Source organism: Microcaecilia unicolor, chromosome 6 (genome assembly GCF_901765095.1).
Source record: "Microcaecilia unicolor chromosome 6, aMicUni1.1, whole genome shotgun sequence".
Taxonomy (NCBI): Eukaryota; Metazoa; Chordata; class Amphibia; order Gymnophiona; family Siphonopidae; genus Microcaecilia; species Microcaecilia unicolor.
This window is the reverse complement of record NC_044036.1, coordinates 292,706,018-292,718,248: the sequence shown is the minus strand read 5'-3', so window position 1 is coordinate 292,718,248 and position 12,231 is coordinate 292,706,018. Positions and strand designations below refer to the sequence as shown.

Genomic DNA, 12,231 nt, shown 5'->3' with positions numbered 1-12,231 from the left:
GGCAATTGTTTGTGTATTAGTGTAACTACCCCCCTCTGTCTAGAATTGTAGGAGGAATACCCTACCTCCCCCACCCACCCCTCCTTAATTTTTGATGCTCTAGAGCTGATAAGTGAGTCTCCTGAAGATATGCAATATCGGCCCCTTCCTTTTTCAGCCAGGCAAGTATCTTAGTTCTTTTTATAGGACAGTGTATACCGTCGACATTAAGGGTAATTATTTTCAGACTAACCATACTTAAAGCACTTACGGACAATGGCAGAGACAAATTTGATGTGCACCTCGCCGGTCTCCCAGCATAACCCGCGAGGACAATCTCTCCTCCCATTTGGCATCCATGCACTCATTACACAGCAAGCTCTTACTCCCGCCCCCCTCCATGACAATGCAAAAACATTAGGCCCCATGGGCTTCATATATCCCGTGAACAACCCTTCATCCATCCCCCTACTCCCCCTCTTATTCTCTCGCATATACTCCACATTCGCCCACTCACTCTCCCACCTACTCCCTCCCTTCCCCTCTCCCTCCCCCTTCCATTCCCCCCACCCTCCCCCCATTGCCCTCCCTTCCCCCCCTCTCGTACCTCCTGCCCACATCCTTCACATACCCAAGGTCAGCTAAAGGGCTGCCCCCCATTCCCCTGCCCTAGCAAAATATATCCAAACATCACAAGATTGTCCACATTAGCATTTGATGCCCTGAGATATTTCTCCAAGCATTTAGGAGCACCAGTAAAAGAAAACATTTCAGATCGTCTGTTCCCAGCCGATCTAAAGGGGCAGGCTCTTCACGCAGCTTTTCAATGCGCTGACCATCAGTCCTGTCCCTATGAATTTGCATAGACAGGGTAAATACTGTGTCGGATCGTTGGGACTGGGCTCTATCCCCCCTTCTACTTAACAGAAAGAAAAAACTCATATATTGTGCCAAACTCCACCTCTCCTTCACCATGGGGCCCCGTTCACTCCAGTTCTCCGTGTCTTGCTCCATTCTCCTTAACTCCACTAGGAAGGCTCTCGCTGCTGCCACTTCAGTAAGGATGACCAACTTTCCTTCATACCATATCCGCAGTTTGGCAGGGTACAATAAAGCGAATCTGACCCCCTTCTTGTAGAATGCAGAGCATGTGGGCGCCATGGCCTTTCGCAGGATCGCAACCCTCGAGTAATCATTAAACAGCAACAGGCGGTGCCCCTCATACTCTAGCGACTCTTTTGCTCTGAAAGCCTTCAAAATCTGTTCCTTTGCCTGCCAGTTCACAAAGTGGGCAATCGCCGTTCTGGGCCTGTTGTTATGCTGGCCCCGGGTTCCACTTCTTTGCTTGTCTTGTTTTATTTAGGCCTTAATGGTTCTGTGTGAATGGAATTGCTCTTTCCTATCAATTTTTTGTAGTTCTTTTTCCCACTACTGTTGTAATTTTAGAGTGTAAACTGCCTTGATCTGCAAGTTAACAAATGCAGTTTGGCAAATGTGAATAAACTTTAAACTTTTTTTGTTCTACAGAGATTTCTGCCCTTCATTCCTACACAGATTCTTGGTTTAATTTCAGTTCATCAGCTCTTTAGAAATAACTGCCAAAGAAAGCATTACCATTCACTCAGAGCATTTAGAATAGTGGTTTCCAAGATGGGTGACTGCTGGCTTCTTGAAGCCTGGGAGAGCTTTGCTTAGTTAGTGACACGTGGACATCCCTCTCTCAACTCTTGGCCTACCTTACTCACAGTGGTGATGGGAGTTATATTTCACTATGAGCACACAACTCCCCACAGGAACACGAGTAATCACTTGAAACTGAATCCTGAAAAGACCAAATTTTTATGGCTGGGCCCACTCAATTCAATCGAGTTATCTCAGCATTTTTCTATTGGTTCCAATAGCTTCACTTTTGAATCATGCTCAAGGATTCTGGGTGTGCAGATGGACAGTCTTATTCTCTAATCATGTAAGTTTGCTTGTTAAAAAAAAAAATCTTACTTCATGTTAAAAAAGTTGAGAATGATTCGTAAATATTTTGAGGCAGAAAAATTTAGATTGCTGGTTCAAGCACTGATACCATCTAGACTCGATTATTGCAAAAATCATCTATATTTGTTGCCGTAAAAGTCTTGTTAAACGTCTACAACTAGTTCAAAATACAGCTGCCCGACGTATATATTCTGTTCTTCTGTTGGCAAGTTCAATTCTGTTTCTCTGTTACTTGCTAAATTACATTGGCTTCCTTTTATGATAGGTCACAGTTTAAGCTTAGTACCTTAACTTTTAAAATCATGTACGGTGATGCCCCACTTTATCTAGCACATTGGGTTGTATTTCTTTCTAAAGGATCTAGGGTTAGAACTCATAACCAAATATTATTATGTTTCCCCTCAGCTAAGCAGATCACAAGGATGTTTGATTCCTCCCTCTATTATCAGGTTGCCTCTATTTGGAATTCATTACCTATACAGATCTGTGTTTTGTCAAGCTACCTAATTTTTTCGGAAGGCACTTAAAACCTATTTTGTGAACACTCATGGCTTACATATAGGTTGTAGCTGTTGTTTGCAGTTCCCAGATTTCTTTCTTGTTTTCTTGGTTCTATGATCCACATTGAACTAATCTTGGTAGTTGCAGACTATAAGCCTTGTATAACATAATAGGAATGCACATACAATAACAATCTTGTAGACTTTACAAAACCCAATTCAAGGACTAGGAGAGTCAGAGCCCAAGAATCAGCTAGTGAACTAATAAGCCTGACCCCTGTTCATACAGAAATAATCCCTGAAAAAGATGGGGTACCTGGAAATTATGAACCACAGTGATGTGAGTTGGTGGCTTTTTTGTCTGTGCATAGTTAATAACAGAGTCACGCTTAGGGCCAGGAATACGGCAGGATGACAGGATACTATAATACTGACTCATACAGAGGGGCTTCCCACTCAGGTACTCCACCGGGAGTGTTTCACTAAAAGGGAAAGAAAGGCTTGTTAGATTACAATGCCAAGATCTACACACATCCAACCTAATCATAATTGGGGACATAAACATACACCTAGAAAACCCTAATGCAACCAATGTACGCGAATGCAAGAACTTCCTCCAGCTATGGGACCTTAGCTGGCCTAGCATGCAAGCCACCCATGCCAACGGACACACAAATTACCTTCAGACCTAAACCTTATACTAACAGATACAAAATGGATGGAGATATCATGGTCAGACCACTATAAACTAAACTTTACCCTACAGTGGCGGAAAAAAGGTACGCACCTCAAAAAAGAACCCACAACCTAAATGACGAGAGGCCAAATTGACCCTGTAACATTCTGGCAAGAGATCTACAATAATGAATGGATAGCACAAACAGATACCAAACACTTTCTACTAAATTGGGACGACAGATGTAGGAACACACTAGACAAAATAGCACCATTACAAAAAAGGATTACACAAAGAAAAAACTCAATACCTTGGTTCAACGAAGAACTGAAACTACTAAAAACACATGTTAGGAGACTTGAGAGAGCATGGAAGAAAATGAAAGATGAACAGACACTTAAAGCATGGAAACAACTACAAAGAAAATACAAATACTCAATAAGACAAACTAAAAGAGCATACTACAAAACCAAAATAGGGCCTGACTACAAAGACGCACATAAACTCTACCAAATCATGAATAAACTAATAGACACCACACCAGCTACCACAACCAACACAGACACCCCATCGGCAGACAATCTTGCCAAATACTTCAACGAGAAAATTATAAAACTACGAGCCACGCTACCACTCAATACTACTGATCATGAAAAATTTATGGATTGCCTGGATCCAACTCCCGATAAATACCCAGCAGATCGAATCTGGACTAAATTCGATCTACTAACCGAAGAAACCGTCACTCAAGCAATCAACAAATTCTCCAAAACCCACTCCAAACTGGATATTTGCCCCAGCAATCTAATAAGGTCCGCCCCCAAACGCTTCATAACAGATCTCACGTCATACCTGAACTACATGCTACAACACAGGCTTTTTCCTGACGACAAAGGAAACATACTACTCACAACTATACCCAAAAACCTAAAGAAAAAATTAAACGACACAACCAACTATCGACCAGTAGCATCCATCCCACTGATCATCAAACTAATGGAAAGTATGGTAAGCAAACAACTTACCAACTACTTAAACAAATTCACAATATTACATGAATCACAGTCAGGATTTCGATCCAACCACAGCACTAAAACAGTGCTAACCACTCTCTTAACCAAATTCAAACAACTAATTGCAACCGGAAACAATGTGCTGCTCCTACAATTCGATATGTCCAGCACGTTCGACATCGTCAGCCACCAAATACTCTCGAACATCCTAGACTACTTCGGGATTGGAGGAAACATATTAAGATGGTTTAAAGGCTTCTTAACAGCAAGAACTTATCAAGTGATTTCAAAATCAAAAACGTCAACACCATGGAAACCCGAATGTGGAGTACCACAAGGATCACCGCTCTCACCAACCCTTTTTAACTTAATGATGACACCTTTAGCCAAATCGCTATCCAACCAAGGACTAAACCCGTACATCTATGCAGACAATGTCACGATATACATCCCGTTCAAACACGATCTAACTGAAATCACAAATGAAATCAAACACAGCCTCCAAACAATGAATTCATGGGCGGACGCATTCCAACTAAAGCTAAACGCAGAAAAGACAGTGTCTCATCCTATCTTCACAATATAACACAAATAAACACAATACCATAAACACCCCAGATTACACCCTTCCGGTCTCTGACAGTCTGAAAATTCTGGGAGTCACAATTGACAGAAATCTCACACTTGAAGACCATGCGAAAAATACAGCAAAGAAAATGTTCCATTCAATGTGGAAACTTAAAAGGATCAAACCTTACTTCCCAAGGGAAATATTCCGCAGCCTGGTACAATCAATGGTGCTAAGCCACCTAGACTACTGTAATGCCATTTATGCCGGATGCAAAGAACAAATCATTAGGAAGCTTCAAACCGCTCAAAACACAGCAGCCTTCCATTAAAAGAACGAATTGCGTTCAAAGTTTGCACCCTGGTCCACAAAATAATACACAGGGAAGCCCCGACCTATATGTCAGACCTTATAGACCTACCTACCAGGAACGCAAAAAGATCAGCACGCACATTCCTCAATCTCCACTACCCCAACTGCAAAGGACTAAAATACAAGTCCACATATGCAACCAGTTTCTCCTTCATTTGCACGCAACTACGGAACGCACTACCGAAGACTATAAAAACAACACAAGACCTAACTATCTTCCGAAGGCTACTGAAAACTGACCTGTTCAAGAAGGCATACCATAAACAACCATCCTAATTACTAAATAATAAGACTGATCATGAACTAGACAGAACCGAACTCATATCACTTGACTGACTAACCTCACTGTTATTAATGAACAAGCACTACCACTTTAATTCCTAATGTCGAAAATGATTTCTCTATAATTGATGACCTAACACAGTTTTCAATCCAATCTATTACTCAGGAACTTATATGTAACACCATAATGTATTCCTCTTTATCATGTATGCAAGCACCTTAATGCAACACCACTTCAATCCTCATGTCGAAAACGATCTCTCTATAATTGATGACCTAACATATGTTACAATCTAATCTATCACTCAGGAACCTATATGCAATACTATAATGTATTATTCTTTACCATGTATGTACGCACCTTAATGCAATACCATTTGTAATTCTGTTAACCGGAAATGGCAACTGCCACTACGGCAAATGTAAGCCACATTGAGCCTGCAAATTGGTGGGAAAATGTGGGATACAAATGCTACAAATAAAATAAAAATTCCAAAGAGGAAGAAAGGCAAGCTACGATAGAGAACATAAGAGTTGCTATACTGGGACAGACCGAAGGTCCATCAAGCCCAGCATCCTGTTTTCAACAACAGCGAATCCAGGTCACAAGTACTTGGTAAGATCCCAAAACAGTACAACAGATTTTATGCTGCTTATCCTAGAAATAAAGCAGTGGATTTTCCAAGTCCATATTAATAATGGCTTATAGACTTTTCTTTTAGGAAAATCAGCCAAACCTTTTTTAAACCCTCCTAAGCTAACTGCTTTTACTACATTCTCTGGCAACAAATTCCAGAGTTTAATTACACATTGAGTGAAGAAATATTTTCTCATGTTTATTTTAAATTTACTACTTAGTAGCTTCGTTGCGTGCCCCCTAGTCCTGTATTTTTGGAAAGAGTTAACAAGTGATTCACATCTACCCATTGTACTCCACTTGGTATTTGATACTCACTTATCCACCATGGTTTTGAAATCCAAGACTCCTTCAATTAGTTTGGCAGCAAATCTGGCAAATATAAAATATAAAGATATGATTAGACATTCTGGTTTTGTGTGTTACGTATAAAACTTTTGGTATTTATTTCTTTAGCTTATTAGGTGTTATTTTTCCAAGATGCTTAAATAAAATAAAATAAATAATATCTATGTTTTTCACATTGTATAAAAAATGTACACATTAAAGCAAATACATATATAGCAACTACTTTGTCAACTCCAGTGGCAAACAAGAACATTTGAACTACTTCCCACAAGCATATCACCCCACCAGGTTTTCTTTTAAATCCCCATCTTTTTGAAAAAATCTACGGAAAGAAGCAAAACACATAAAGTCCACACTCACTGTTCACTAATGCATCAATACATCCACTTCTGAACTCTCATCCCCCGTAATCTCACCTCACTCATACCTTTACTCACAGAAATATGTATACCATACATAATGCCCTTTTAACCTCCCGCTGTCTCCTTCCAGTGTTTCAAGGTCTGGTTCCAGTGTTTATATTCCTTAACAACACTTTGATTGTCTTGTATAACTCTTCACAATGTAATCCATAACCAAGTTGTAACAAATTGTATTTCCATCATTCATATCGTATTGTAAGCCACACTGAGCCCGCAAAAAGGTGGGAAAATGTGGGATACAAATGCAATAAATAAATAAATAAAATTCCCCCCCCCCCCCCCCAGTCTCCTATCCCCCTAATAGTAAAAGTTTTCTATTAATGCAGTCTCTTTTCATAAGATGTCCACTGCTAGAAGGGCTCCAAATGGCAATATGCTTGCCACTACTGCGCTTCCTTATGGCTACAATCTGGCTAAAAAGCTCTTTTTGCTTCGGTATTTTGCTGTAAAGCTTCAGAATGCAACTATACAATATGGATGACCAGAGAGTAGGATCGAGGGAGAGCGCTACATGTGGTGTACCTACATTTTAGAAAAGCCTTTGACATAGTTCTGCATAGACGACTAATAAATAAACTGAGTGCCCTCAGTATGGGCCCTAAAGTGACTGACTGGGTTAGGAACTGGTTGAGTGGAAGACAACAGATAGTACTCATAAAAGGAGCTCATTCTGAGGAAAAGGATGTTACCAGTGGTATGCCACAAGGTTTGGTTCTTGGGCCAGTTCTTTAACATTGTTGCAAGTGATATTGCTGAAGGGTTGTCTGGTAAGGTTTGTCTCTTTGCGGATGATACCAAAATCTCTAATAGGGTAGACACCCCTGATGGTGTGGATAACATAAGAAGGATTTAGCAAAGCTCAGATTTAATGCAACCATTCACATATAAAAATAGTGATCCACCTCCCCACATCCCCTCCAACAGGTTTTCTGTCCTTCTCTATACCATTTACTTAATACCAGAGAAATTAGGTATGTTCTATAAAAGTAATTTACAACAAATTTCCTGTAGCTGGGTTGAGGCATTGATTTTTTTTCCTACAGTATCTCTTTGACAATCTTAGTCCACTCCTCCTCCCCCATCTCTTGCCCAGAGTCCATTCCTAAGTCACAATGTGCTTCACCTTGTTTCCACCCTTACGTTCATCCCTGGTGTGCATAAGCTTATACAGAGCAAATAGCAATTTTCTTCTCTCCTATGCTAAAGTCCTTCTAACAGTGATGCCTTACTTCTCATTCCCCTAGTCATTTTGTCTTTCCTTATAAAGTCCTTAAGTTATCAGAAATAATACATGTCCATGTTTGGGAGCCCATACTGTTTCTGTACCTTCACAAACTCCTTAAATCCCCCATCCTCTCAGCACTTGCCCAATTGTGGAAAGACCTTTCTGCTTCCAAACCCCAATACCTGTTATACATTCCCCAAGCGGAATTAGGGTATTTAATGCTCATATATGCAGCAAGTCCCTCCCCACAGGATTCATCCCGGTCCATAACTTGAAGCTGCAGCATCATCTACTAAAGGGATTATTAATATCTTTAATCCTGTCTTGCAAGTTTGATGACCATAACAACTCTAAGGGGTTTACCCCATAGAATCCTGTTCTATATGCACTTGTCTTTGCTAGCCCTTTTCCACTTCCATAAAGCTTTTAATCTGTGTTGCTACATAGTACCGGCCCCAGATAGGATAAAGGGGGGGGGGGGGTTAGCAATCCCCAAGCTTGTATAAAGTAACTCCCTTGTCATCCTGGGAGGGAGGGGGGATGTGGTCTCTTCCACATAAAGCCAATTCTCTGTAATTCCTTAATTATTTTCCCAGGTATTTTAGCAGGGTCAAAATCAGTACACTCACCTTTTCAGGGTTTTTTTTTCTTTTTTTAAATTTATGCATGTTCAGAAATATATTACAAGTAACATACTTAATCAAAAATTTTGACACTAACATAATAAAAAAGGAAGAAAAATAATGGAAAATTTTTTAAAAGGAGCTAAAATCCATATAAATGCAGGAAACTTATTTATCAAGAAATCAGATGAGGCAATTTCTGCTGTACCAATTCAACTGTGGAAAATCTCTCTCTCCCTCTCTGTGTGAAGGAACGGAGAAACCATGCTGCTTACACACTAAAGGTGGTGGTCAACTGTTGATGTTCATAAAACACATACAACCCCTGAACTTTTAATACCACATTTACAAGGGTAGTTCAACTAGGGAGAGGAAGTGGCATCAGCCTCCTAGATGGCTGCTTGAAGTCGACTCCTAGTCCCTGCCTGACTAAATAGCTTCAATCTCTCTGCAATGTACCTACCCTGCTGGATGGAGAAATTAGGTCTTACCTGATAATTTTTTTTCCATTAGTCCTTCCCACTATTCCAGAAACTGTGAGATAGTTGTGTCCATCAACCAGCAGGTGGAAACAGAGACCTGAAAACTGAGCTGAGACATCTCTCTTGGTATCCAGTCCAGCTCCTCAGTATATACATAGACAAGCAGTAAGGAGAAACTCAGAATAAACACAGCCTTAAACAACTCACTAACCTAACACAACCAAATGAGCAAACATGTGGACCTCTCTTATCTCTGGACAACTTGTAGAGAACAAGAGATATGCAGGAAGCACCATGCAACTAGTCAGTCGCTATTTGACCCATTACTTTGCACTGACTAAACATCTCAGAAACCTTGAGCAGGCCTCTGGAATAGTGGGAAGGACTAATAGAAAGAAAATCATCAGGAAAGACCCAATTTCTTCTTCCATTACATAGCTTCCCACTATTCCAGAACCTGTGGGATGTTCAAAAGCAAAATCGTTAGAGTGGGTGGGATCTTGGCATCTCCATCGCTCTGAAAACCAAAGCCCCAAACTGGCTTCTGAGAACACCTACTGTCCACCCTATAGTGATTGGCAATATAATGCAGCGTCAACTATGTCACCGACTTGCAAATATTGGCCAGAGATAGTAAGGTAGTCTCTACCCAGGATTTTGCTGTATGCCTCATAGAATGAGCCTGCAAAACCTAAGGAGGCCTGCTTCCCCACAAGCAAATAAGCTGACACAATAGTCTTCTTCAGCCACCTAGCAACTGTGGGCTTGGAAACCATGAGGTCAAGCCTGTTTACCAAAAAGCACAGTCTGTCTAATTTGCGAAACTCATTTGTGACTTCCAGATATCTAATGAGGACTCTAAGCACATCAAGAGGCTTCAAGGAAGAATACTGAGCATCTTCATCATCTCTGCGAAAAGGATAGAAGCTCCACAGATTGGCTGAGATGAAATTCTGATACCACTTTTGGAAGAAAGGAAGGAACCGCACACAGGGAGTTCCCCTACTCCAAAAAGCAAAGAAAGTTATCCCAACAAGAGAGCCTGAAGCTCCGAAATCCTACATGCCAATGCAACAGCCACCAAGAACGCTGTCTTTAGCGTAAGATCTTTCAAGGAGGCCTTCTGGAGTGACTCAAAAGGAGGCTTCTGAAGAGCCTGAAGGACTAAATTAAGGTTCCACTCTGGACATGGTGTACAAAAGGGAGGCCACAAGTAGCCTGCTCCCCCAAAAATCAAATGATATCTGGGTAAGCAGCAAGAGAGACATTTTCTGTAGTTGGTCCCTGAAGAAGGACAAAGCCACAACCTGAACGTTTAGAGAACCCAACACCAATCCTTTCTGAAGACCTGCTTGGAGAAATGCTAGGATGTGCGCAATCTGAGCAGAGAAGGGAGAAAATCCGCGCTCAGATCATCAGCCCCTGATCTTCCTCCTCACCCTCACATATACCATGGATTTAAAGCATTTCTGAGCCTGAAGCAAAGTAGCAATGACCGAATCAGAATAACTTTTTCATCTCAATCGAGCCCTTTCAGTGGCCAAGCTGTACAACCAAAAGGGCATGGATCCTCCATGATCTTGCATCTGTAGATCATGTACCTGTAGAAGACCCTGTTGCAATGTGATCTTTTACAACACATGGAGTACCATGGGCCATGAAGGGAAGACATATAGTAGATGTGTCTCCGGCCAGGGCTATAGAAGGGCATCGATCCCCAATGAGCCCAGTTCTTTCCAACTGTTGCAGAGCTTGGGCACTCTAGCATTCCTTTTGGTTGCTATCAAGTTCAAAAGCGGAGAACTTCCATTGGTCCACTATCAGCTGAAACACCTGGCTGGATAGTTCCCATTCTTCTAGGTCCAAGAAGTGCCTACTGAGAAAGTTCACCTCCATATTCAAGGACCCCATGATGTGAGCTGCTGAGAAGCAGAGATTTTTCTCCGCCCAACTACTACCAGTACTTATCACTTCAATAATGCTACAAGGCATACGCAGTGCTGTAGATCATACAACTCATGAGGGAGGCCGCCTCCACCACCATCGGATGACTGCAGGTCCTGCCTTGCTTGTTGAGATCAGCCACAGCCATTGCATTGTTGGAAAAAACTCAGTCTGGGGCCCCCGCCACAAAGGGAAGCAAATTTGCTTAAGGCATTCCCCACTGCACTGAGCTTGAAGTGATATATTAACCACCAAGACTCCTGTTTCGTCCAGGTGCCCTGTGTCACATGGAATTTGTAACCAGCTCCCCAACCTGACTTGCTAGCATCTGTTGTCATCACTTCCCATTATGCTATCAGAAAGGGAGCTCAGACGGTCAAATTCTTGGGCAACCACCACTGCATACTGCAACCAGCATCCAAGAAGATGACGTTCATATTTCTGTGACACTGGAGACTAGTAGCTGAGAAGAGATTCCTGTAACAGTCGCATATGAGCCCTTGCCCATGGCACCACCTCCATTTCCGCCATAATTCACACCAGAACCTGGATGTAGTCCCAGACCCTGGACTTGCCTTGACTGAGGAGAAGACGAATCTGTTGAATCAGCTTCAACCTCCTGTGCTCCATGAGGAAGATCTTCTCAAGTGCAGTACTGAATAGATACTGAAGCACCTGGGATGGAGTTAGTCTACTCTTCTCAAAATTGATTATCCACTGACTGCAGAAGACGGACAACTTCGTCTGTTGCTGCCACACTGTCCGAACATGATGATGCACAAGTTAGCCAGTCGACATATGGGTGAACTCTGAATGGTGCCAAAGGAAGGTTGGAACCACCACCATAACCCTTGGTAAACGTTCTTGGAGCCGTGGTGAGACCGAAGGGCAAAGCCCTGAAATGAAAGCGACGGCCCATAACTACAATACATAGAAACTTCTGATGCAGTGGCCATATGGGCATATATAAGTACAACTCCTTGAGATCGAGGGCAGTGAGAAATTCTCCTGCTTGAACCAAGACACTCGGTGGTAGCAGTTTAGACCTTTGAGATCCAAGACCGAATGAAAGGTGCCTTCCTTCTTTGGGTTAATAAAGTAGATGGAGTATCTGCATTGTCCCTGTTTGGCCTGGGAAACTTGAACAATGGCCCGGAGCGCCAGCAAGGAA

The 12,231-nt window shown here is 41.9% G+C and overlaps 1 protein-coding gene across 1 annotated transcript in view; it reads right to left on the bottom strand.

The window, feature by feature from the left end:
- The window catches only part of CRAT (carnitine O-acetyltransferase), a 123,454-nt gene that overhangs the window by 89,970 nt on the left and 21,253 nt on the right, over positions 1–12,231 (bottom strand). Inside the window, exons 3-4 of the mRNA XM_030206841.1 lie at positions 6,335–6,388; positions 2,785–2,950 (exon numbers count right to left, since the gene is read on the bottom strand). Of these exons, the coding sequence (XP_030062701.1) occupies positions 2,785–2,950; positions 6,335–6,388 (220 nt within the window). The remainder of the gene's footprint in view (positions 1–2,784; positions 2,951–6,334; positions 6,389–12,231) is intronic.